General features: G+C 38.3%; 1 protein-coding gene across 4 annotated transcripts in view; it reads right to left on the bottom strand.

Moving 5' to 3' along the window:
- The window catches only part of ppp1r12a (protein phosphatase 1, regulatory subunit 12A), a 60,683-nt gene that overhangs the window by 6,563 nt on the left and 27,059 nt on the right, over positions 1-27,061 (bottom strand). Inside the window, exons 2-25 of one of the 4 annotated variants that reach the window (XM_084112391.1) lie at positions 25,689-25,819; positions 23,121-23,239; positions 18,168-18,327; positions 17,336-17,480; positions 17,138-17,212; positions 16,956-17,047; positions 16,002-16,162; positions 15,775-15,905; positions 12,529-12,750; positions 12,324-12,412; positions 12,000-12,116; positions 10,216-10,362; positions 9,170-9,283; positions 8,935-9,081; positions 7,984-8,074; positions 6,920-7,099; positions 6,655-6,817; positions 4,962-5,089; positions 4,230-4,292; positions 1,740-1,756; positions 1,476-1,602; positions 1,281-1,385; positions 903-950; positions 563-622 (exon numbers count right to left, since the gene is read on the bottom strand). In XM_084112391.1, coding sequence (XP_083968517.1) covers positions 575-622; positions 903-950; positions 1,281-1,385; positions 1,476-1,602; positions 1,740-1,756; positions 4,230-4,292; positions 4,962-5,089; positions 6,655-6,817; positions 6,920-7,099; positions 7,984-8,074; positions 8,935-9,081; positions 9,170-9,283; positions 10,216-10,362; positions 12,000-12,116; positions 12,324-12,412; positions 12,529-12,750; positions 15,775-15,905; positions 16,002-16,162; positions 16,956-17,047; positions 17,138-17,212; positions 17,336-17,480; positions 18,168-18,327; positions 23,121-23,239; positions 25,689-25,819 — 2,820 coding nt within the window. In that variant the 3' untranslated portion in view covers positions 563-574. Of the gene's footprint in view, positions 1-562; positions 623-866; positions 951-1,280; positions 1,386-1,475; positions 1,625-1,739; positions 1,757-4,229; positions 4,293-4,961; positions 5,090-6,654; positions 6,818-6,919; positions 7,100-7,983; positions 8,075-8,934; positions 9,082-9,169; positions 9,284-10,215; positions 10,363-11,999; positions 12,117-12,323; positions 12,413-12,528; positions 12,751-15,774; positions 15,906-16,001; positions 16,163-16,955; positions 17,048-17,137; positions 17,213-17,335; positions 17,481-18,167; positions 18,328-23,120; positions 23,240-25,688; positions 25,820-27,061 lie in introns of all 4 variants that reach the window. The other 3 variants (XR_014606000.1, XR_014605999.1, XR_014605998.1) reach the window with 3 other exon arrangements.

Here is a 27,061-nt window from a genome sequence, read left to right as displayed (position 1 = left end):
ATTGAATGTCAGAAGGAAGTGAACAAAGTGAAGGAACCACACACTGCTTAGTGAAGCTGATCAAAAGCTGGAAATATAGTCTGACTATTCATGCTTACACAAGTTACTTGCATGTATAGTGTAATAAAAATAATGCAAATAAATATATGTACTATATGTAATAATTATAGATTAATTATATTAGTTAAAAAAAGTTCTGTATGGTATAGGCATGTGTACTACAATTCAGGGAAAGAGAAAATGACTGGACATTGAGGAATAACTCACTGTAAACAGATGTAACTATGAATTAAACTGCACTTAAGATTCAAATACAAATTTTAAGATGTTTTTTTCACAGACGACGTCTCACACACATGCAGATACAATGTTTGAAAGAGAAACCACACCATACTCTATGTCTCACACATATTTCACTTGTACAAGTCTAGAAAGGTGTGTTGCATTTGTGACTTAAAGGCAAAAAGTGAAAGAGGGATAGTGATTGGCTGATGGGGTTTGGTTCCAAGCCCCTGGGGCTGTGAGAGGCATGTGATTCAGCCACTAGCAGAGCTGTAAACACATTCAATTCAGGTTAAACGTTACCCAAAGCACCCAGCTGAGCCTGAGACCTGCCTGCAACCTTCAGACATAAACCAGTGCGGAACAGTTACCAACCGTTTGGCCCATGGAGGACAGAATTCTGCATTTATCTGGAGCAGTTCTTAAACATCTCCAAAATCTCAGCATTTGAGCTGAGATTTGCTGATATGTGACTTAATCCATAAAGCATCCTTTATGGATTTAATGCCCCATCATTGCATTAGTGTGAAGTACACCTGCTCATCCACTGCCATTAACTTGGGTGGAGAATGATGATTCGATACATTAAAACGTAAAGTTCAAGTAACAGTTGTTTTTACCCTTTTCTCCATCTCCAGCTGTGACCGATCAGCAAAGCGCTCCTGCCTCTGGAATTAAAAAAAAAAATACAGCAGGTGAGCAGTGTTGTACTGAATAGTACTGAAATTACAGTATTATTATTTTTTTAAGGATTATTCAGGTGTTAAAGAATGACACTAACAATTCAAGGGGGAAAAAAAATTGGTGAGTCTTAGGAGCTCAAATGAAAAATAAAATAAAAATATGACCAAGTCAGTGAATTAACTGAAAACAAATGATCACTTGTGTTTTTTTTGTTGTGTGATTTGTGTTTTTATTCCAAAATACAGACGGTGTGACTAGACCTCTGAAGCTTTTAGTGCAGATGATATACAGAACTCTCTCAGAAAGGAACTCACCTGTGTGGCTTTCTCCAGCTGCAGCTTCAGGTCTGACAGCTCCAGTTCTGTATCGCGTAACTGAGCTTTCAGCTTCTCGTTTTCAGCTAAAATCTGCTCATAAAGCTGCAAGCGGAAAGAGCATGTTGAGTAAACACTCGACCGTAAGGAAACCGTTATTTAACGGGGCGTAATCATACAGCGCAATGTTTGTACCTTCTTATAATCAGTGGTGTCGTCTCTTTCGATGCGCGAGTACGGCCGCCGGCTCTCCCAAAAGCCGCGGCTACTATAAGACTCGTAGCGGTCAGTGGAGGAAGTGCTAGTAGAGAGAGGATCATTCCTGAGGGGGTAATGGATGCTTACTTTAAATATTCACCGCTGTTTCCATAATAAACATGAATGTATAGTATATTTAGCTCATTTTAAAAAGGACATAGTTAAGCACTTAATGACAAAGAGTGTTTTTTGGATACGTACCTGGATAGTCTGTCGCTCTGTGGATGTGAACAGATAGAGAGAGAGGGAGAAAAAGAGAGGGAAGTTATTACAAAGTCTGTACCTGCTGTAATCAATCACATGCTCATAATGCATTTAGTGTGTCTGTTTGTCTAGCGTCTAGCCTATCAGAGCGTCTAGAATGCAGATTATCAATTAGTCTGGGATGGATTGTGACGCTCTCGTTCCCAGCTCTGATGGCCTGCTTAATGCTGCTATTTAATGAGAGTCTGTGCGGGTCAGCAATCTATCATTTACCGCTCTACATTAAAGGATGCGTTGAAGACATCTGGGCATAATCCATTTGATTTTGCCCTAATAAGAGTCATGCTTCAAAAGGTTCAACTTCAACACGAGTGTCACATTTATCAAAGTGGAGGTAAAAGGACTTTGGTCATCGTCCCTCCTCCGCTCATTTTATTTCTTCCTCTCTCTAAGCTCCGAGACCTCTCAGCCCTGCTTGGGCTTTCTCCATGAATTCTTGATCCGGAGCCAAGACCTCTGGGTCTGATCTTATTCCCCAGCGCCTCAGAGCAAACACAGGCTATTGGAATGAGTTTGGATTGGCATACTAACAATTATTTTTGAAAGAAAGTTCTATGCAGTATGCATATTGTGCACAATGCAAATTTTCTGCACGATGCAAATTTTCTGTATGCATAGAAGTATTACCATTTAGTAACAACACCGCTGAAGATGAGAGATATAGTATGCCATAATGTAATGAGACTTGAGCCCGGGACACGCCAAGCCGACGTCAAAGAACTAGCGGCAGCAAAAGCTTACTCGGCCAAATAACTGCGCTTGAACACACCAAAAGGACTAAAGGTGACCGTCAACTAGCATGTGCGTTCTGTCACTTTCTTCATTCCAGTCGGCTTATGTTATTATGAAAACATTCGTGCATTCGAATGCTCAGGTAAAATGATGTAAAATTAGAACAGCCTTCTGTCTGATTAACCATTTTGGCGACTTTGCTCGCTTTTGCTTTTATTCTTGTGCACTGACTCGTTCGCTAAGCTGAACAGCCGGAGTTCTCTCTCTCACCGTCGGCCCGACGCGATGAATCTGCCCAAGAAACCCAGAGGTTGTCCGACTAGAGCCAACAGTGCGGAACGCACCAAAAGAACGAAGCCAACAGATGCTTAAAAGCAGCCAGACGGCCTTTAATGTGTCTGTGCAAATGAACCGGTAGTATAATTAACTGTGATCTTTAACCACAATTTTCTCCGTTTTAGAGTTCTCGAATATTCTAAAAGACGAATTTCAATTATGTTTCCAGTCATATGTAATTACAGGAAAAAAACGTTTAAAATCATTTAATCAAGATTGAACTCACGGACGGTATTCCATTCCAAACATAACCGTTTCTCTCATTTGTGCTTATTGTTGACTGAAGGCTGGAAACTTTGGACTGATATAAGGGCTGAGAGAAGCTCTCAGGCAAAGACCCGTGTAACTGTGCAGCCCACTTCCTGTAGCTGATTGCCCTGGAAGCATTCTGCAGCACTGAGCTTTGTATCATGGCTTCCTTTTCAAAGCAGAAGAGCTCACTAAGAGGAAATGTGTGCTGTTAAGCTAACAAAAAACAGCTGTCTCATAAAGAACCCATAGACCTCATTAGATTTTCTTTCATATTGCGGTCCTCTGAACACTTATCATTTGGAACCATTCAAGCAAGAACTGATCTTTAGCTGTATTGGGCAATATCTGAGCTATATTTAAACATGGATGAGATGCTGTAACAAGTGCACTTGGTAAAGTGTTTTAATGTGTCAGCTGGGTTTTCTTCCTCTCCATACATGCAAAAAGCTGTTTCCTATTCTTCATCCACTGACCCAACAGTCAACAACAAAGCTTTGTCTTACTCTTTGTATTTCTATCTTCCTGACTCTAATAAATTGTCACTTTTGAATGACTCATTCCCAGTTTTCCGCCCAACTGTGTGTGATCTGGTTCCAGGATCATGTTGGCACAGGATACGCAGGATATTTATCTTATCCCCTGCTAGACTCACAATACCACCCTAGCCACACAACTAACAGCTCAAGTACACACTAAACACGGCTCATGTGACTAGCCACGTATTTTCTCTTATCGCTGTAAGTGTGATTTTCTGCAGCTAGGAATTGCTCACTGACTATTCCTGTAATAGGTGACAGTCTGCGGGCTGTGAATCGACTTTCATCTATAAAAGAACTAATGCTGCTGGGACAATTCCAGGAAGTTGGAGAGGGAGGAGGGGGTCAGCAGTCAGCAGACACACAGTAATGTCAGTGAATTGTTTGTCATGCCAAACATGAAGGAAAGTCAAACTGTTCTTTGACTATACAAGGTGAAAGTAGGAGCTGGGCAGAGGAAGAACCTCAAAGTCCTTCAAAAACAGTCTAGCACAATAAGCAGCTGAACTGAGCGTTCGTCTAACTGGTACATTTGTGTTGGCAGATGCATTGTGGGTGAGTTAATGTTCACCTGAGGCTCTCCTTTAGTGCTGCCATCTGAGTCTGATGGGTGCTCTGGATCATTCTCGTCGCTCTGTAACATACAAACACATTTCAAATTCCGTTAACACTTTATAATAATGCTCCATTAGTTAACTAACAATGAAAAATACTTCTAGAGCATTTATAAATCTTAGTTGAAGTTAATTTCAGCATTTACGAATACATTATTAAAATCAAATGTTGTATCTTTTAAAATTATTTAATGGACTTGAGCTAACATGAACTAATATTAAACAGCTGTTTTTTTTAATAACTAACATAAAGATGAATAAATTCTCGAACAAATACTAACAAATGTATTGCTTATTGCTAGTTAATGCATTAACCGATGCTAACTAATGGAACCTTATTGTAAAGTTTTACCCAAATTCCAACTATATTATAAAAGTAAACAGGGTCCAAAATTTACAGTTGCCAATCACCGAACGCACACACATGCTCTGGCGTGAACATAAAATTGAGTTAATGACCAGCTGTCAGGTAGGTTTACTTTCTGGCTAGCTGCAACTGACTAATCAGAAGTAAGTATTCCAGAGAGTCGTGTAATAATGTGATATATTTATATATTTAGAACCATAACAGTTTTGTGGCTGGTGGCAAATAGTTTTGGATGCTGATTGTAAAGCTCACATTATGTCTTTTGTGTCCGAATCCATACAGAGTGAGTTTTGTATGCGCTTTATGTGCAAGAGTTTCTTACATCCTGGGTCCAGAAGGACACTCCAGTCGAGCGTCTTTTCTCTCGAGGTCGTCTGCGGTCGCGTATAGAGCGTGGCTGCGACTTGTCTTCATTGTCCTTATCGTCCTCTCTTTCTTTTCTATCATACTCTGGTCAGAAAACAGACACATGGTTGTTTATGAGTACAAATGAGCAACTATGAATATGCATAAACCACTGGTGGAAACCCCCATTTTATTTATGGGAATGATATTGCTCCAGGACTTAATCCTGGTTGAGCTAATGGAACAAAAATCAATCTCAAAAAATTAATTGTATTATTATTATTATTATTATTATTATTATTAAGGTTAGCGGGTTTAATTGTAACTAATATAAGCTGGAGCATGTCAAATCAAATACACAACAGTTCAAAAGTTTGGGGTCAGTACGATTTTTTTTTTTTTTGTGGAAAGAATGAATGTGACAAAGATATGTGACAAAAGATTAATATTCAAGTAAAAAAAAAAAAAAATAGCAATACTGTTTTCAACTGTGATGTTAAGAAACTTTTCTTGACCAAATCAGCATATTAGAATGACTCAGGGTATCTGCAGAGTTTTTAAAATAAAATTAAAGTCCCTAGAGAACAAAACCATAAAATCTCAAAATAAATCATGCATCTCAGATTCTTTTACTTGATTAAATAGGCTGGGGCAGACATTCAACAAGAATGTAATACTGGTTATCAGATGAAGGAGCTTAAATATTCACACTTAAAAACATGAACACATTACAATATAAAAAACAGAAAATAAACATTGTCAATTCATCAACAGTAGATCAAAAGCAATCGATTGCCATGAATGTGCAGAATTCGTTTATCACAAACTGTTCTGAAACCATGAGCCTGTAGAACGCACAACAGCACCGTGCAGCGGCCACATTTATTTCATTCCGTCATAGCTTTTAGAAGTTTAATAAACACATGAGGCCGTGTCGTGATTCCTGATTTACTGTCCCCCAAATTTAAGACCTCTTAAATGGATAATTAAGACTTTTGTTATATCATTTAAGATATTTGAGATGTTTCATGACCTTAAATTTGATCAAACGGAATTAAAGACTTTAAGGAACCCTGATGATTTCTGAAAGATCACGTGACACTGAAGACTGGAGTAATGGCTGCTGAACATTCAGCTTTTACATCACAGGAACAAATAACTTTTTAAAATATATATATATAAAAAAAAAAACGGTTATTTTGCATGTAAATAATATTTCACAATGTTACTGTTTTTATGTATTTTTGATCAAATAAATGCAGCTTGGGTGAGAGACTACTTTCAAAAACATAAAAAAATCCTACCGAACGCAAGATTTTCAACGGCCTGAAGCTTGGCTTAGTCAGTCTGCAGCCATACTAAAGGAAGTCCCTGTCTGTATGCCAGTTCCTGTAGCGTCACAAAACCATATCACTCATTTTCCTTCCTGTGCCATGTCACTGTACTTAAAGTGACACACAGCTGTTGTTTTTTCCATGACAATTAAGGGCATTTGCAGTCCTTGGAACAGTACATATAATTAATCTCTTTTTTTTTTTTTTGCATCGTCTTAAAAATGTCATGTCGTAATAAATATTTCATTTTCCAACAACAGGCTACTTCATTATTGTTATGAATAAAAAGTTATCTTTTTTTTTTGTTGGGATGAAACGAGACCCGGATATGTGTACCTCTCTCAGTGTCACGTGTGGAGCGGTAGGATGAAGTGAGGCCGGTCAGGCTGTTTGGCCGGTTCAGAGAGGAGGTGCTGTAGAGAGAAGACGAGCTGCCAGAGGAAGAAGGCAGAGTGGAGGAGGCCGTGGTGGTCGAGGCCAAGGTGCCGGTCCGGTACTTCTGGGGGACAACAAAGAGGACACTCGTGTGATATAAAACACACACAAAAAAATGCTAGTTAAAATTCCACAAACTGTCCTGTTCCCTGTGAGTTCTCCTCACCTCCTCAAAGCTACGGTAGCGTGACCTATAGTCATCCTCCTTGGTCTCGGTCTCTTTCTTCTCTTCCTGTTTCTCCTTGTCTTGTTTTTCCTTCTCTTCTTTCTCGTCTTCTCGAGGCCGTATGGGGCGACTGCGACCGATGGTCTTCTCCGCCTCCTGGAGATCAGTCAAGGTCACACCCTGAAAAAGAAAGTCAAAATGTTAAAATTATGTCATTCATTTCTGAGTCTGCTAAATGACCTCAATAATGATGTCATTTTGTTGTAACTGCAGATATATACAAACATATTACGTTAATAAGAACCAGGGCAGGGCACTACTATACTGTGATACTGTAAGAAAATATAAAATAATATAATAATATTATTAATAATAGATTTATATAATAATATTTATTTAATATCAATAATAAGAAATATTATTTGATTAATATTAATAACAAAATCATATGAGCTGACACTGTCACAGAAGTGCATTTCCAATTTAAAACAGTTTAACTTTATCCAATCACATTTACAACATATTTCTCCTTTAGTTTTAGTTCAAGTGTTATATAATATAAAGCTGATTTATCATGTATTAATATTAATATGTAGGTAAAATCCCAATAATATATATATTTGTAATTATATTAATTATATATCTCAAGATAAAGAATATTTTACTTGTAAAGTATTTAATTCCTATAGGCATTATAGGAATTAAATACATAGGCAAATATAGGCAAAATAGACTGACTTGATTATGTAATATATAATTTAGTTGTTTTTTTTTAAAGCAGGTAATGATTTTGTTTAGCCACAAGTTTTTAGAGCCCCTAGTCACAACAAATGATGAAACATGGCCTTATTTTTGAAAGGAAAGACTCAATTTCCTCTCAATTTCTCCCATAAATCCGTGTCACATCACAGAGCTCAGAATGCAATAAATTCCAGTAAGCACATCCTGAGCTTCAATGCTAAAAATTTGAAGCAAGAAACAAATGATTTATAAAGCGCACTGTGATTCAGTCTATTATTAGAGAGAGTTCCTGCAGAGGTGTTTAGATGAGAGTCTAGACTTGCCTGTGTGGACCTCCTGGACTGCCGTGCCTGTCTGGATCTGGCTTTCCTCTGAGACTCAGACTCTTCATCACGCACAGGGGTGAGGTATGATCTACAGACGCAACACAAAGAAACTAAATCCCACAGCTGAAGCAACAAGTGCTTTCGTTGAGGCTCTTCAGGGCAAGTTTAATAAGAGTAAAAATAGGCTTTGGGGAATAAATAAGTGCTTATAAGACAGGAACTGGAACATGATGCATTGTTTGAAATTAATTTAAATATTGACATGTAGAATTCAAATAAAAGACCAAAAAAATATCTAACGAAGAAAACATATATTGTGTCGTTGCGTCTAAAATGGCAAAATATAGTTTTGTGGCTGGCAATAAATATTTATGGCTAGTATACCTTCTCAATTCAGATTTAAATTATTATTATTAATAATGATTTATTAAATTATTAATTATTATACAACTTCTGTATATCACTGTTACCATATTTGATGAGCTCTATGCGTGTGCGTTGATCAAGGCTTATGTGTGAATAAAAGCCTAAATTAAATCTGTTCATCGTTTAAAGTGATCTCTTCAGAAGACTTGGATTAAACTGCTCAATTCATATGGTTTACAATAAATGAAAAATAATAAAAATATCTCTATTTGTGTTCTGCATATGAATGGAAGTTATATGGGTTAAGAATAATGTGAGGGTGAGAGTAAATAATGACACTTATTTTTTTTGGATAAATTATCCATTCAAGTTAAATGTTCTAAATAGATACAATAAGTTTGAATCAATTTTTATGTTTTCACAAAGAAAATTTAGCTTTTTTGCTTCAAATCAAATCAGAGCTGGCTGGTTTCTTTTTTTATTTTATTTTTTTAAATCACAATGGACATAAACAAAATGGTAAAAATACATCCAGAACAAATGGTGCTAAAAAGCAGAAACACTCAATGTGCATGTGTGTACCTGCGTCTCTCTCGTCCGTCAGAGCCCAGTATAGTTCCAGTAGTGGAGGTGGTAGTGGTGGTGGCTGCAGTGTTGATTGTGGGGATGACCGCGGCCGACTCCTTCTCCTTCTCTTTTTCCTTGTCCGCGTTCTCCTCGGCCCAATACCTGTTACGCATCAACACATTTCACTGTCACAACCAACTATTGAGTGTTTAGTTTGTAAGTTAATTTAAAGAGGTGTGTGTGCTCGTACCTAGACAGCAGGCTGCGGTGTCCTGTGGGTGAGGTAACGGAGGAGGTCGTTGTTGTGGAAGTGGCAGAAGAAGTGGAACTTAAAGCATCATCTTGCCTCCTTCCAAACGAGCTGCTACGGTAACACATACAACAGTCAGTGGACAAAGCATTGGATAAAGAGAGAGAGAGAGAGAGAGAGAGAGAGAGAGAGAGAGAGAGAGAGAGAGAGAGAGAAAGAGAGAAAGAGAGAGAGAGAGAGAGAGAGAGAGAGAGAGAGAGAGAGAGAGAGAGGGAAAGTAGAGAGAGAGAGAGTACCAAGTACCAAGTCAAAAGTACCACCACAAGAGAAAACAGGAATGAGTTCCCCGTTATTCAGAAAAACCTGAGCAAATCAAAATCAAAACACCAAACCAAAGAAAAACACACGAAAAAAAAAAAAAAAAACGAAAAAAAATAAATAAACTAAACCAAACCAAACCAAACCAAAAAAACAAACAAATCATAGCAAAACAAAAAGCAAAGCAAAGCAAAAGCCAGGTCAATAATGTGCAAATAAAAATAAAATGAATAAAATAAACAACAATTAGGACTAGGCAATATAAAAAAAATTCTCAATATTTTATAAACTTTTGACAGTGTTCTATATTTAACTTCAAACACGGTTTACTTTTTATTTGCATCTTTTTGCCTTTGCATCTTTATTCAATGTTTACTCAACTAAGAATTAAAATTAAAACGATACTATTCAACGTTATATTAGGTAATATTTAACTGAATATTTCTTAAATCGTATTTTGAAATTTCACAGTTACTGGAACTAACCACTCAATTATAATTATCTCATCAACCTTGGCGAACACATTGTGAATTTTTATTATATTGACCAGCACTATATATATTCAGTCTATTCTAATGGATAGTGTAAAACTATACACCCCATAGACAAATAAATCACCAGACAGTAAGAATGGCAAGAAGCTACATGTGGGGAAAGCAAAGACACATGGAGGACATGGAGTGTGTGTGTGTGTGTGTGTGTTTGCTGGGCGGTGCTCGGGCAGGTACCTGCGGTGAATGCTGTAAGACTGGTAGTAGGAGGAAGGCTGCTGCCAGGCTTTAGAGTTGTTAGGTTCCAGGCTGGAGGCAGAGGAGGATTTGGCGGGCAGGTCGCGAGAGCTAGACGTGCGGCCTAACGCTAGCGTGTGAGACGTACTGCCGTGTGGAAGTGGCGGGGTGAAAGAGGTGAGTTAGCAGGGAGCGGACAAACACACACACACACACACACACACACACACACACACACACACACACACACACATTAAAACAGACACACATAGACAAAATGTTACACATATGTCTAAAGCACTCCCTTGTGTGTGGGGGGGTTTGGGATATAAATCATCAAAAACCATCAATAACTTCCCTGGACATAAAAACGGAAACCTACTCGTTATCTAGAAACCATTTGCATGCTTTATAAAATAAAGATCTAACACTTCAGCATGCTTTTTTTTTGGGGGGGGGGTCAGAGTCTGAAACCAAACCAGGCAGCACAAATTCAGTCATGCTCATTTTAGACCAGGGTTTTCAAAATAAATTTGACTAAATTGTATTCTTATGCGTCAAAGAAATGCGTCGAATGCGTCGGCTGTTAACTGAAATTATTAACGAAATAATTTAAGACATTTCATTTAAATACCGTCTCATTTTGCTGTCTAAAGACTGATCGAAAATCATTCGAATATTCATTAATCATGTTTTATTCTATTTACAGCTCTAGTTTGTAACAGTAATTAAAAAAAAAAATCAAATCTGAATACAGATTTGATTTTATAATATGACTTCATACACTTCCGTTCAAAGGTGTGGGATCGGAAAGATTTTTTAATGATTTTGAAAGAAGTCTCTTATGATTACCAAGGCTGCATTTATTTGATCAAAATATAGTAATTTTTTTTTTTCACTTAAAAAAGCGGTTTTGTATTTGAATAGGTTTTAAAAATGTAATTTATTCCTGTGATGCAAAACTGAATTTTCAGCATCATTACAGTCTTCAGCGTCACATGATCCTTTAGAAATCATTCTAATATGCTAATTTAATGCTCAAGAAACATTTTTTATTATTATCATCAATGTGGAAAACAGTTGAGCTTCTTAATATTTATGTGGGAATCTTGATCATTTTTTTCAGGAATCTGCGATGAATAGAAAGTAAAGAAACAACATTTATTTGAAAAAAATGTTTGTAACAAATGTAAAAGTCTCACTGTCATTTTTGATCAATATAATGCATCCTTACTGAATAAAAATATTAACTACTTTCCCAAACCTCTGAACGGTAGTGTAAATAGAGATGTAACATTTTATATGATCACAAAATGTGTCTATATACATGAAAATATACAGGTGCCTTTATATTTAAGGAATTTATATTCCTTGAAAGGGGATCGTCATATTTGTGGGATCTTGGCAGTAAAAAGTTTGAAAACCTCTGTGTTATATATGCTTATGATGGAAGATGAATATCATGCTCAAAAGAGCATCTAAAAGAATGTACGATGTCAGTGAGCCGAGATTAACTGCAGTTCTACTCAAGTTAGCTGTTAAGTTAGTTATGTTTCTAAACTACAGTACTTACACCTAGTTTATGAGATGTTATATTAAGATAGATCGAATCGCAGGCAAAACGTCATACACAAACGCAAGCCGACAGCAGCTGCTATAAATGCTTGACAGGAAAATAAAGGGGCTAGAATCATCTCAGGCAGCAGCAGCAGCAGGAAGAAGCGATCTACTAGTCTCAGTCGCTAGGCAATCAAATGAATATTATTACTATGGTAAAAGCTAACCTGCGCTGATAGCTGGAGGTTCTGTTTTGTGAGGCCGTCCCGTCGTTGTTCTTCAGGTCTTCTTCCCAGCGTCTCCTGGTGTATGAGCCGCTACGTACCAGACTAGCAGCCGAATCCCTGAGAACCACAAGCTAGAAGTAGTACCTCCGATTCCAGAGAACCACGCTTGAAAAATCGATTAGACTAGCTTACTTCTATCAGAACATCGTTCTAAGTAGTGAACATGCTGCATAAGCCACAAAACCATGCTACACTTGAGCTTGTGCTTCACACAACATGGAGCATCAGGAGGTGCTCTCAAAACAGCATGTGTCCTTTCTTTACCTGTTTTCCTTTTCGTCAATGTCTGATGTGCTAACGTGTCTCCTCGGGATGGATGGAGCAACATACGCCAGGCGTGTCTTCTCCTTTTCCTAAATGAAGACAGGAAACAAGACTACAAAGTGAACTCAAGAATCAAACGCAAACTGCTCCAATCTTCCAATTAAAAACAGGATTATTTCCCCCCAAAATGAAACTTCTAGTAGACCTTTTCCTTGTCCTTATTGTCCAGTGAGGATGAGAGGCGAGGAGAAGAGGCCGAGCGCATCACCCCAGCTGTGTCCTTCTCTTTTTGTGCCTCTTTAGCTGTGCTGATTTCTGCCAGAGCTCCGTAACTGCCGGTTTTCCGCAGGCCCAGACGCCATGATGCAGGAGACTCATCCTTCCTCTCTTCCTCTTTAGGAGACACCTTCCCTGTAGGTGTGCTCACCTGAGGAGGAGAAAGAACAAAAAAAGAAGGGATGGGGGTGGAAAACAAAAGTTAGATCGTTTTGGGAGTGCATCAAGGGGTGTGAGAACAGAGAACACGGATCAGCTTGACAGGTCAAAGCAGGGCATACATATGGGAGCAGTGGACCGCAGGGCTGGGAAACCTTTTGATATTTTTCACATTTTAAATGATTTTCAATAGAGTGCAAAAGTGGCCGCCTTCTTTTTCAGCGGCGTTGGTTCCAGAAGAATTATTTTCATTCAATAGGGAATTCAAAAACGTCTTTGTTAAAGCCTTTTAAGTCATGAACCAAGCCAACCAGCAATGAGGTGAATCATAACATTACAAACTTTGAAAATCTGACAAAAATATAAAAGGTACAAGGCGGTGTACTTAAAGGCTTTAGGGATGTGTTTTGCTTGTTTCGCCTCTATGATTGGTGGAATTTTCTTTACAGCATCATGAATAATGTAGTTTATCCACCACTAATTCCGCAGTCAAATATGATTATTTTAAAACAAAGTTGAAATAATGTGGACTGACCACTACAAAAGCTAATACCATTGATTAACAACCTCATAGCTCACAGTAAGGTTTATAAGTTATCACTGACAATTTTCCTATGTAGAAAATTAATGTTTTTACATTTACATTTTTACTTTTGGAACCTGACTGTTGCACTCTACATATACATATACATATACAAATACATATATATATATATATATATATATATATATATACATATACATATACATATACATATATATATATATATATATATATATATATATATATATAAAGATAAAGATATATATAAAGATAAAGATATATATTATATATATATATATATATATATATATATATATATATAAAACACACTTCAATATTTATGTATGTGTTCTGAAATAGACAAAATCAGATTGCTCAAACTTCAGAAAATGTAATTGCAAAAAACAAAAAATAACAATAATATATATAGTATATTGTAAATATTCAACAAAAAATACAAATATTTTAATAAAATAAAGAAATTGTGCAATAATAAAAGAAATAAAGAAACATTTTTTAAAAATATGTTTTTAAAATAAATATTTTATTTTAAAATAAATTATTTATAAAAGTAAATAAATTACTAAATAGATATATTTTAATAATAAAAAATAAAACTAACAAGTATAAATATATATATATATATATATTTTTTAAATCTTTAGAAATTTGAGTATATGTATAAATGACTATACATAAACAAACAAACAAACAAATAAAAACAAACGCCCAGCCCCAGTGCTCTGATGCCTATAAAATTCAAAACTAAACTTCAAGGGAAACACGTGTGGGGCCATTTTGAACGATTTTGTGGATTCCATTGCCTTCAGAAATGCAAACTTGAATTAATATTATTTAAATAAAAGAAATCTAGGCCTTAACATGATGAGAATGCTAAATAATATTATAAAAACAACACGGATAACAAAACCAAACATGCCCAAATTCAATCAAGATGTTAGTTTTTGCAAACTCATCAGCATCCTGGTGACCTGTTAGGGTTTAGAGTCGATAATAAATGAATTCGCCCTTATCAAAGTACACACAACACTTATGTCACCTGTCATAAACTATCACATAGATGATCTTCGACAGAAAACAGCACGTCATCACAGCCACGACTGACAGCGACAACACCATGCAGTGAGCCAGAGATAGGAAGAGGAAATGGTCTTGGATTAGGCAGTTATCTGATTGGTTAGGGACGTGGTCATGTGGGGAAGATATAGGGCGGGAATCACAATGCTGAACACACCGAGGCCTCACCATCGCTTTTTTGGGCACAAGCGCAATGCCAGTTTTGCGCAAGCCTTGACGCCACAACGCAGGACAGCCTGGCTCCCCCCCAGGCACAAGGGCAGTAATGTTATCAGACTAAAGCCATCCAAGACAACACAATGATGAGTAGAGAGAGAGAAAAAAAACAGATGATTGTAAAGAAAAAGAAAGAAAAAGGAAGAAAGAAAGAACCCCTGAATGAAATAAATCAAGCAGCAAATGAAAGGAAAAAGATACTTCAAGACGCACGAGTGATAGAGAGAAAAGGACAGCAAAGAAAAAGAAAATATATGAAAAGCCCAGTCACAACACATAATGCGTTTAGCGAGTTTAATATGCAATTAAAAAGCAGAATTTTACTGCAATATTCTTCTTGGACATATTACATAATAAAAAATAAACAAACATTAATATTAAACAAAGAATAATGACTTGCATTATACTGGCCTATAACGTCTGACGAATATCAATCAATGTTTTGTGCATTTAACATTTTTTACTGCACATTTCTTGGCCAGATATGCATCAGCAGCTCAAGTCATTATTTTATTTTATTTTATTTTTTAAATTAATATAATATAAATTTAACATTCATCAAGAATCTTCTACTTTTATAATGCAATTATACTTATAACTATACTTAAAAAACAATAACCAAACTGAATTACATTAGGTTACAGTGTTAAATTTGGTTTACAGTGAAATCAAATCTGTTCTGAATAATAGCATTTTCTAACAACAAACTTGATGAAAGCCCGACATTGATGAAATTCCCTTACAGTCCAGCAGAGGGCAGCAGGTACATGGTAAAGAAGTGTGGAGGACATTTTCTCTACTCTCAAGTGCACAGTACTAGAATGCACTGCACACTGATATGTCTGAAAACCACATAGATCAGCTGACTTTTTAGAAATTTGCGACCATGCTACGCTGATGCCACGTAACAATGAATTTGAAACTCTTCTGTTATGAAGCCTATAAACTGTTCAACTTGAAACAGCCAATAACATTCATTCCGAAAAGTTGCAAATGCAACTTTCTTGCTTACTGACACATGCTCAAATACATGCTATGCATTAAGAATGAATGATATTTCCAAGGAGAATTCTTGCTGTGGGCTGAAAGACAGAAACATGGAAGACTGGGTGGAGGGAATGGTGGATGTGCCGGCACGTTCAAGGGGAGATGATGTACCTTTTTGGTAGGTGAGGTTGGGGTGGTCACCTGGTTGCTTGGGGTAGTCGGCGACGTGGCGGTGATACTAGGAGGCGCAGGTGCAGGTGTACTGTTTGAAATGCTTGATGGAATAGAAGACTTGGTCTTGTCTGGAAAAAAAGAAATCGTATGTAAATAATTTTCACCAATTAAACACAAAGCTAGTTGGGGAAGCGTCTGTGGTGGTCAACGTTTCGAACAGTTACCTGCTTCGTTCTCAGACTCTGAGTCTTCCTCCTCCTCTTCCTCACTAGAGCAGCTAGACTCGTCCTTCTTCCCCTCCCCCTCTTCTTCATCCACCTTCTCTGGCTCCAGAGTCTCGATTCTAGGGGCAGTCTTCTCTGGCTCCAGTAGAACCGTTTCTTTACTAAAACACAGATGCACTCAACGGTTAAGCACCACTTACATCACACTCCTCACACACAAAGCTTTCACTTTTAAGGCCTATTCACACTAAAGCCCCAAGTATACTTTGAATTTAATGCGTACGCAAAGGTATGTATACAATGCGTGTGACGTAAATTTCATCATTAGCATAGTAGACATATACTATACACCTATAAGATCGCACCTATATACACTATAAGATCGCAACAACAAGAGTGCTTGTGTGAGGACATTAAAAGATACACACAACAGTAGTTTAAAAGAGTAGGCAAATATTTATATCAATTGTAACTTCTGGAGAGAAATAGCGCAGACACTGGACAAAGATGAAACTTTCAATTACTATTGGTCATCTGCTTGTTTTTCTATCAAATTGAATGTCATTTAGGCTTTCACATTTTATTCATTTGCTATGTACAAACAGAAACGAGCAGCCATAAAAATTGTGTTAGTGTAATGAGTAATGCATGTGCCTGCAGATGCAAATTAAATGTCCTCAATAGCAGTTCAGTTTTGCCATTTAAAATTGATTGAGTTTATACTACCAGATCCAAGTTTGGGAAAACAGCTATCACATCAACCAAACAATGATGAAAAACAGATTTGTGTCCAAACCAAAAGCTCTAGTGTGAAAGCGCCCCGAGTGGATTCAGGTGTGTGTGTGTGTGTGTGTGTGTGTGTCCTTGACATTTATGGTAGGGTCAAGACATTGGGCAAACAGTATTATCAATCACATAATGGCGTTTTTTCTCTAGTGAGCAGGAGCCATTTACCTCTTCAGTTGTTTCACAGATTGATTATTGTCCCCAGTAGTCGTAGTTTCTATTAAAGGAGACTTCTTAACATCCTTCTTTTCACTCAGAAGCTAGAACAAACAGAACATGTCAGTTTAAGGCTACAGAACAAAGCAGAATTGTTTATGATTGAAGGTCCAATGCCAAAAGTGTGAAATTACCAGATTCTGCTTCTTTTGCAACTCTTCTAAATATCCCAAGACATCTTCATCAGCTACGTCAAACGCCGTCTGACCCTGAGAACCAAAATGCAACATTGTTAGGGTTCAATTCGAATCAGAGACATTTTAATTGTAGTTCAGACTCTGAGGAAGACTACACTGAAGCTAGTAGCACAGACAAAGCCATAAAACCCATACCACTTTATTGATGACGTCCATATCACACAAATGTTCTACAAGTATCCGGCATGCCTCTTCTTTGCCCCAGTGTGCAGCAGCGTGGAGCGGAGTCCAGCCATCGTAGTCTTTAATATTTACATCATACCCTGCTTGGATTAAAAGCCTGCAAACAGTTAAAGCGACAGAAATAGCATGATGAGATTAGACAAATCTGGGTTTCTTGGATTTTGGTGCCGCAATCTAAGCTTGGCCTCATTTGCCAAAGGCCTGGGATATTGTGTAGACCAATGGGCTCATTTTTCCATTGCCTAGAAAGCATGTTACGCATGCCAACATTTAGTTGTCACATAAAAATACACATTAGATGTGAAGTTTTCAGAGATTCCACACACCAAAAAAAAAAAAAGAAAAAAAAAAGAAAGTATATCCGGTTACAGTCCTGTTGTTTTGGTGCAGCAGCAGATGGAGCAGTTGTCACAGTCATTCAACTCTGACATCCAAAGGCTGAAAGCACCGTAAACAGAGACACTGCCTAACTCCTGCCACACATCTTGAGCAGTGTTTGTTCAACAGCTCATGATAATCTACTGTAATGGAGGCAGATAAACAGGTGACATACTGTCTCGTCCTGTGTACAAGAAGCAAAAAGAGTTGAAAGGTGAAGTATGGGATGGACCAAGTAAAGCCTCCACACCTGCTGTACCAAAGTTTCATTTGTTTCTACCATCACTAGCTGCTAAATCTCACTTATTGGCAAAAGAATAAAGACAAATATTATCACAGGTGTCCTCTGAATCCTCTGAGGATGGCAAAATGGCAAAATCTTTCGAATGAAGGCAAGCAAACTTACTTTAAAACCTCAGCGTATCCCTTAGCTGCAGCGACATGTAGTGCGGTCCCCCCAGACTTGGCGTGCCGGACGTCGTTGATCAGGCCGCTGTTAAGCCACTGTCGCGCATCCCTTAGCATGATCCGCTCCTCCTCTTTCCTGGCCGCCTCGATATCCACGCCTGGAGCAAGATGGAGGGAGGGGCAGATCCTTAGGATTAGTACATATTCTTGACCTGGCCAAACTGCAGGATGTCCATGGAGGCCAACCATTCGAAAAGCAAAATATAGGATACTTCGACATGGTGAATTATTTTATGATGTGTGCCATGCTGAATGGCTCATGTGAATGGCGCATGTTTAACTGCAGTTGACAACTACAGGGGTCACTATGTTGACTACAGTGCAGCCAGGTAAACAGTTTGAGGAATGACTGGCGTGTCTATAATAGTGACAAAGGTTTGTTTGTGAGGAAAAAAAAACTTGCCTATTACAAATTTTTCATGAATTGAAATTCAATTAAATTCAATGAAATTGTTCAAGTACATGAAGCTTTTATTGACTACTATCTGATTGATAGTACAAAATAACATTTTAATCAAAGTAAATGAACTTTCTGCTGTGCCAGAACATATCACTTATTATTCAAGTGTGCAGAAAAATAATTCAATGCATACTTCAATTATTTTAATGGTTTCAAAAACACAACATGTAAACTACTTCATATTGGAGGACTGCCAAATAGGTCACTGTACCTCTAATCTATATACCCTGACATTTACTCAGGCATGTAGAGACCTGGGGCCAGTTGCATAAACTTAACTAGTTTGAATATCTAACAGTAAGACAAGAGGTGATCAGTCTTACATTTCGATTTAAATGAGACTGGTGTGCCTTTTGATGTAACTTACTTTAAAATGTTAGAACCAGTCTTGAAGAAAATAATTAGATGGCTAACTTTTAAGACTAGTCTAAGAAGTTTATGCAACTGGCCACTGAACAGCATTAAGCTAAAACCAGAAACAACAATAGTAACTTGAGAGTATATAACTTTGAAGTAAGCGACCATTAATTATGCCTCAAAATGCTTAGCAACATCTCCACTGAGTACCAAAACAAGGTCAAAACTTTATATATAGAAAGATAACTTACTGCTACTTGACCTTCCATTTTTGTCAGAATAATGAACGTAAAAGGAGGCATCTCAGATTACAAATGAGGAGCATGCCACAACCCTTATAAGGCTACAGGACCAACTGAATGTCCGGCAGGTGCGACTGCTGGGGAAGTGAACTATGATGTGATTAAAGTGTCAGATTTTGATCAGTTTAGCTGGCGAGTTTGACAAGAGAGCTGGAAGTAAGCCAGCAGCATGAAAAAGACAGGTCCACTGGACAGAAATCTGTAGGAATACCTGTGCAAATTCCATGACAGAGCAGTGCAGTGTAGAGAGAAATATCCGATTGTGGGAAGTATTTATGAAGATTAACAACATCCCTTCATCAAGTGGAGCCTGAATATCATAGGCTTTTCTGGTGTAAAAAGGTGATGTCTAAACAGTCATTTTAAGTACTGTCTATCAGTAACAGTAAAAAGCAATTCACTTTCAATAAGAGTTGGTGATTTCTGAGAACACGCCAGATGTTATTGTGAACACAACATTAGAGTCTCAGTGGACATTCGTTCAGAACTATATGTGTGCTGCCATTCGTGTGACTTATCTCTGCTTACGGGTATCAATTAGTTCTTTATTTGCCTGTGTAAACCGGAGCACCAGCACTCCTCAGCAACCCAGGACAAAAGGCTGAAGATATAGCCTACTTTAAACAGGCTATCGAGATGCAGATTGCTCAAAATGGTGAACAAGTAGCGATGTCACCAGTGGCTCTGCTGATTCAACAAGGCCAAAAGATGGGGGAAAACAGCTTTGCTTTGTTTTTCCTTCTTAATAGTTTTGAATGCATTGTGTAACAGACAGCTGATGAGCATAATGGCTCTTTTTTCTCATCTGAAAGACCAAGGCTACATGTAAAAACAGGTAGAACAAAGTAAAAACAGGTAGAACAAAAGTGTTTGGAGTACCAGAAGAATATGCAGCCTTTACAAAAACCAAGAGACAAACTGACCTCCACAAGAGTGCTAAACAACAGCCAAGCGTATTGCCAGGCAGCTAAAACAAACCTAATATAGTTCAAGCTAAATTGAAGGAGGACTGGTGTGGCATCATTTTGAACAAAATCAAGCCAAAACAAAGTTTGTTTCAGGCGTTGAAAACAGCTTGCCAAAGTGAACTACCATTGGCCTGTGGCAATTACATAATAGGTGGACGTGCTCTGCAGCTTCACCTTCTTCAGTCCATTTCTTCTGTTCAGTCCTTCAAGGTCAGACGTCCATGAGTTAAACATGAACACACTGCAGAAACTGAAGTTGTAATTGTAAATGAAAGTGACACAGTTACTGAGAGGAAAGCGCATAGAACACATTTAAATATTTATCTAAACTCGGCTCCCAGCAGTGTGGGCTGCATCGGGATGTTCGCTAACAGTATACCACTGCTTAAGTATTTCAAACTTCTTTTTACCCCTAAGCAAAGCATGAAAAAAGAACTTTGCTGTGAGTATATCAGACTTCAAGGCTATTTTATATAAGGTACATTAATCCTCTTCATACCAAAAGTCAGTTATCATCAGACAGATTATGTCACCATCTATGATGGACTTAGCGCCTCCGACATCTGATTTTCCAAGCAACAGGAGCTGGAAATGTCTCTTGCTTTGGCTAGAAGAGGCACCTCGGTCACCTGATTCCTGTGGAAATGAGCACCGGCTAATAAGTCTAAGGGATGACCCTACTAAGGGGGTGGTGGTGGTCTCTGCTTAAGTTTAACCTCATGACTAGGGTTTCGTTCAAAAGGAGACAGGGAGTGGGAAAAATGATAATCACATTAGAAGAGGTTGAAGGCATTATACAACACTCAGTGTTACATAATGCCATCTCTGAGCTGAGAATAGAGCTGTGTCTTATATTACAATACATGGAGTAAAGCGTGGGCTCCCGTTCCAGTATGACCACCGAAAGACAAGCATCCTCCTTGATCAGGAGGAGAAGGATGATCCATTTCAGATGTTCAAACATTAGGGTTCACCAGTTATGATATATGAAGTCCTAAGACTGCGCATGCAGAACTGTGCGCTGGAGGTGTGCATGGGTCTATCATACATGCTCATACCTCTTCTCCAAAGCTCAAGTGTACAACCCTCAAATGAAAGCTGACAGCTGCCATTGGCAGAGCCTCACTAAATGCCCATGAGCGTGGGCTGAAATGCGAATGTTATATAACATGCTCTTAAAGAGTGTGACATGCTAACAAATAGCAGGGCAGATCAATTATCAACAAATTCACACCGAATGTTGAGCTGTTAGGAGAGATAAAGGACAAGCTCGGTTTTTGCTGTCTGAGAATTGTCTTCTTGCCGCATACCAAGATGGGGCTCATGTTTCAGCAGCTACTGTGGGCTTACTGCTGGCCAAAGCCACAAAAGCTAAACCTGAGGAAGGCATACCTTTCTTCACAAAACATTTGTATGCCTTGGTCAGCCCATATGAATTTTTCAATAGTGAATGTCAATATCTAGTCAAAACTAATTGAAGGCTATTTGTTAGGTTCTGAAACCGATTAAAGTGAGAAAAATTAGTACTGTTAATTGGCCAAACAGCACAGTTATTGGCTGACGTGATAGTCAAATAAAATGGTCAAATATCAACTGACTAATCAGTCTTTCCCAATGTATGAGTGACAAAGGCAAAAGGCAAATTTCTCCAACATTAAGAAATATATAACAGACATATAGGCAAAACACCACAAATTCTTCAATGGGCTGTACTGTTATTTAATGTGTTTTTGGATTGTTCTGCTCATGAAACACTGGAAAAATATCTTTCCAAGAAATTTCAGTTGTCAAAAAAACTCCCGACAATATAAGCTGTGGAAAATTTTAAGTAATCTAGGAGCTTTATACAGCTTTTTAAAGCGGATGCCATTGGAAACACGGCAAGTCTATCCCTCACAGCCTCACTTTCCTACCTGTCATGGCGCTGCTCTGAACAAGGTCTATTGAGGCTTTTTCCTTCATTATGCTATCAGGACAGTTGCACCACCCTGACACTGCTTATCAACCAGCAAGAACCTTGGTCTTGGAGCTTGTTCAAATCAAATGTATGGCTAAAGCCTGTTCACAGATTTTCATAGAAGAGAGTGGAAATGCTACAGCTCCATCACCAGCCGCTCTTGCCTCCTCTCCTGTGTCAGAGGATATCTGCCGCTGATACATCCTGGTGAGCAAGGAGCCAAACACCACCTCAGGCTGTTAACGCATGTCTGAACAGTGCCTCTCAGTAGCAGTGGGGCTCTGTTTCATCATCAAGACTGGTAAAGGCCAAAAATAGAAAAACCATTCCATCTAGTTTGGGATCACAATGGGCAGCGGGTTAAACAAATCATGTTTCTCCATTATGTAAGAGACATCACTACAGCCGGCCGCACCGACCTCCCTAAATCCTTTATGACTTTGCACACGCATGACATACCCTGGACATCAAGTACCCAGGCAAGTCCACAGGCAGGTTAAGAGTGGACACAGGAGAAAGGGCGTTGTGTGTTGCGTTACTGTCTGAGCACTGCTCTAATATTAATTCTGAGTCAATGCACCCCGCTGGAGTCCTGCCAAGACTTGCAGCCTCAACTTGAGTGCACGGCAGCTGGGAAAGTTTAGCATGATGCACATATCACCCCTGGCCATTTGTACGAGGCAATTCATTTGAAGAACTCTGACTCAAAATCATCAGAAAGCAATGATCTCAACCACAGCATGACGCGGACATGACACTAAGCCTTGTACAGCCATGCCAAATCATTGTCAGTAAAGATGAAGTTTGGAGTGCCTGTGAAATGTGTGTCAAGGGGAGGTAGCAGTACCTTGCCGGTTGATCTCGTTTTGCAAAAGCTCCTCCATGGCCTCCTCCTCTGCGATATCCAATGGCGTTTCTCCCTCGCTGTTTACTACACCGACATTTGCACCTTGACCGATAAGATACCTGCGAAGACATGACATGACATGACATGATGTTTAAAAAGGCAACAGGTGCGATTAGTACAATCATTTAGAGATCCAAATTGAACTGACAACTGCTCATTTGGAATAAAAAAAGAAAAAGGAAGAAATTAAATGGGGCCTCATTTTATGTAACTCCCTTCATAGTCACCTCGAGACAGTGGTGATTAGCATCTTAATCAAAATTCCTTGAAGTGGTCCTTCACTTCTGTTACTGGTTAACAGCGTGGATTCATGTCACAGAGTACATAGGCTTTTAGAGTTATAAAGGAGTGGCAGTCTCTTGCCTGAAAGTCCGCTTCAGCATTGACCTTGGCGTGATCAACACATCGCCCTCACTAACCTCACTGCTCATGTGTCAGATTCAAAAACCACAGCACTAGGAAACAAGACCGCACAGACCTGCCCTTACTACAGTCTGGATCTTCTTACATATTCAAAGCAGCTCAACTAGCAGTTTCTTAATATGAATCAAACACTCTTGCAAAACTTGTTGCAAGAACAGAATACTAAGCCCTCGACTTATGAATTATTGTTCTTTGCAACTTGTTTGAAACTGGTCATTCAACAACAATGTGATGCACCTTCATTGTTCTTGCTTTGCTGAGATTAATTTGCTGGCAACGTCAAACCAGACATCAGAATCAAAGATCTTGCAGGGTGGTCAGAATTATAGAGAAAAAAACATGCTTATTTATTCAAGGCATGTGCGGAACTACACATTTTTTAACTAGCTAGTCGGTTGTTGGACTACTAGGCTAAACTAATCAACCACCCTGGCTCATTCGTATACATATTAAGGTTGACACATTTGCGGGCAAAATCCATGGTAATCCACATGATAGGGAAATTACCTACACAGAATTCACAACTGGTTCAAGTTGGTCATGCAGATTTGTCATGTTGACCAACAAAAGCTGCTTGGTTTGAAAGTGACTTGTCTAAGCTGTGCTGCATGCATTGCTACAGTAATGATAATAGACAATGGACCTTTTGACCACACCTTGAGTCTTGTCCACATTATTGGTTAAAATAAGCGATTTTCAGAATTTAGGATGGTTTTCGAGAAGAAACTTTGGGAAATGTCCAATTGCATGTAGAAAATGTGCATATTAGTATATAAATTGTATATCTGAATCATAAGGCTTTTCATAGGTGTTTGAAATATTGTGTACATAGGTGTTTCATAGTGTACCATTTTGTACACTAACCACTGGCAACTGCTGTTTCGGGTTCTAGAAATATTAGTCCTATAAACATACAAAACAGGTCAGAGTACTCCCAATATTCAGGACAAAAGCAAGCTTGTTCCGTTTTACTGTTTGCCCCATTTAAAAGTCAGCTGATATTTTCTCTAGAGTGCCGTGTTCCCTATACAGATCTCAAGCTTCTAATATAGCTCAAGCATGAAAATCAAAATTAAAAATGCCCGTTTCATATAGAAGAGTGACACTGACAACACGGCAACGAAGACAAAGTCTTATGCATAGAGTATTGTGCCATGGCTTAGCAACATCAATTCAGAGTCAATTTGTCTCATTTGCAGCATTATTTGTGAAGCCTACAGAGGTGCTGCCGAAGTACAGTATTTCCAATCTGTCACCTCTAAGATTCCATGACGTTCAGGACACTGCCTTAGAAGGCTGCTGCGCATGTAGGTAGTGGGCAACAATACAGATCACTAGGTTATGAAACAATCATTTCATAGAAGAGAATATGTTTATCAATTCTTAGTACAGGAAAAATGACACAATGAATGGAACTGGATTCCCTTCAAGCAGAGTGTCAGATCATATGCACCACAGCTATGATTTCAGCACAGGCTAGGTGCTAATCCATCCCCATGGTGTAGCATGAGAACAGAGTTCACTTTGGGCTTAAAACCTGGGCTGACCTCTTAACCAAGTTACACATGGCTGGCAAAAAACCCTATCAACATATGAACAGTGAGGGAAAAAATAAACTAGACGTACAACTAAGCGTTTAAATATTTAATCACATGCTTTGGCTGAACACCTCGCAACTACAAGCGACTCTTAAAATGCACTTAACTTCCTAAAATGAACTTCTTAAACTTCTGAACAGTAATGTATATATGCATCATAGGACATTTTTGCGTTATTTAAGCTGATTCCTTTGTTTCACTAAGGCTAATTTCATAGCTAGCATGTTGTGTATAATAATATAGATCAAATTCGATAATTTCACACTTTAATTTGACAATTACAGCTATAATTTGTATTTTATACTTTTTTATTATTTATTTTAAGTATGGGACAAAGGTAAAACAAAAACTAGACATTAAGGGCATTGTAAAAGTAGCAAAAAAAAAATGACGAAAAATAAAAGATGAAATTAGTTCATTTTAATAAGAATCAACCCCATGGGACATAAAACTGCCTGAAGATGAAGAAACAACTTCATATACTTACTCAGCGATGTCAAGGTATCCACAGGAGGCAGCGGCGTGAAGGGGGATCCAGCCCTCGTTGTCGGGCTGGTTGATACAGGCCCCATGCTCCACAAGGAAGGTCACCATGTCTACATTATCATCTATGCAGGCCTGAAAAAAAGATGACAGGAGTTACATCTAAGCAAGATAATCATCTAGCATTTTAACAGAGTAAACCTATTCAAATCATTGACTTTTTCAAAACAGTATTCATGCAGCATATAACATTTTAGTCACCCATGGTTCAGATTAAGAGCCTTAGCAAAGCACAGTTTCATAAACCCAAAAGTGAGCTTCAGGCTCAAACATTAATCTTCAGTGGGAACCTATTCCTCCAAACAAAGACACATTATGTCATCAGGTAACCAAAATCCCTTGAGGGAAATATGGAGGTCTGTAATTAAAGCATGTCACCACTCGATGAGACAAAAGAGCTTGGTTAAGACCAGCGTTGTCACTGCCATGACAATATAGACACTACTATTCAAAGGTTTGAGGTCAGTACGTTTTTTACTTCGATTAAATTAAGTTTTATTCAGCAAAGACGCATTAATCAAAAGTGACAGTAAAGACATGCATCGCGTTTTACAAATATTAAGTAGCACAACCACTGTCAACATTGGTAAGAAAACCACCAAATCAGCATATTAGAATGATTTCTGAACGATCATGTGACACTGAATACTGGAGTAATGGCAGCTGAAAATTCAGCTTTGCAAATGCAGGAATAACTAACATTCCTGTAATATTATATTAGATGTGTTACCAGTGCAACCATTTTATTGTAAAGGGCTCATGAAAGCATGAACAGAGTGGAAAAAATAAATAAATAAACTTTACCCTCATTCACCAATTCAATACATTACTTTCTTCATCTCTACAATAAACAGTTTTAGGACACAGTGATCATGTTAACTACCAAATTTTATATCATACATTTTAAAGGGGCCTTTCAGTGCCCATTGTCAGACTAAACTCACAACTTTGAGTAGCGTCCAACCTCGGTTCTCCACGTGCTCCCCTCTTGAATGCTTGCCCGTAAAATCTCCAGGTCTTACATCTGGTTGCCTTGTCAATACCATAGACAAAGGGGGAAACACACGAACCAGCCTCACGTTCAGGGCACAAGACTATCTAGTTGAAATCCTTGCCCAAATTTGGGCTGTTTACAGTACCGCGGTAGAAACGTGTGGGCGCTCTTATCAGGGTCTTGTCAAGCTTGGTAGAGGAAACCAAGACTGTCCAAACAGTCGACTAACTTTCTACAACTAAGCGACTAATAACATTTGTCAACCAAGCCTCTTCTAGTCGACTAACGGTTAATTGGCAGCCCTATTAACATGATAAAAAATG

This window comes from Abramis brama (assembly GCF_963993115.1).
Source record: "Abramis brama genome assembly, chromosome: 4".
Taxonomy (NCBI): Eukaryota; Metazoa; Chordata; class Actinopteri; order Cypriniformes; family Leuciscidae; genus Abramis; species Abramis brama.
Note: the sequence above shows the minus strand (reverse complement) of the source record. Positions and strands in the feature narration are given on the sequence as shown.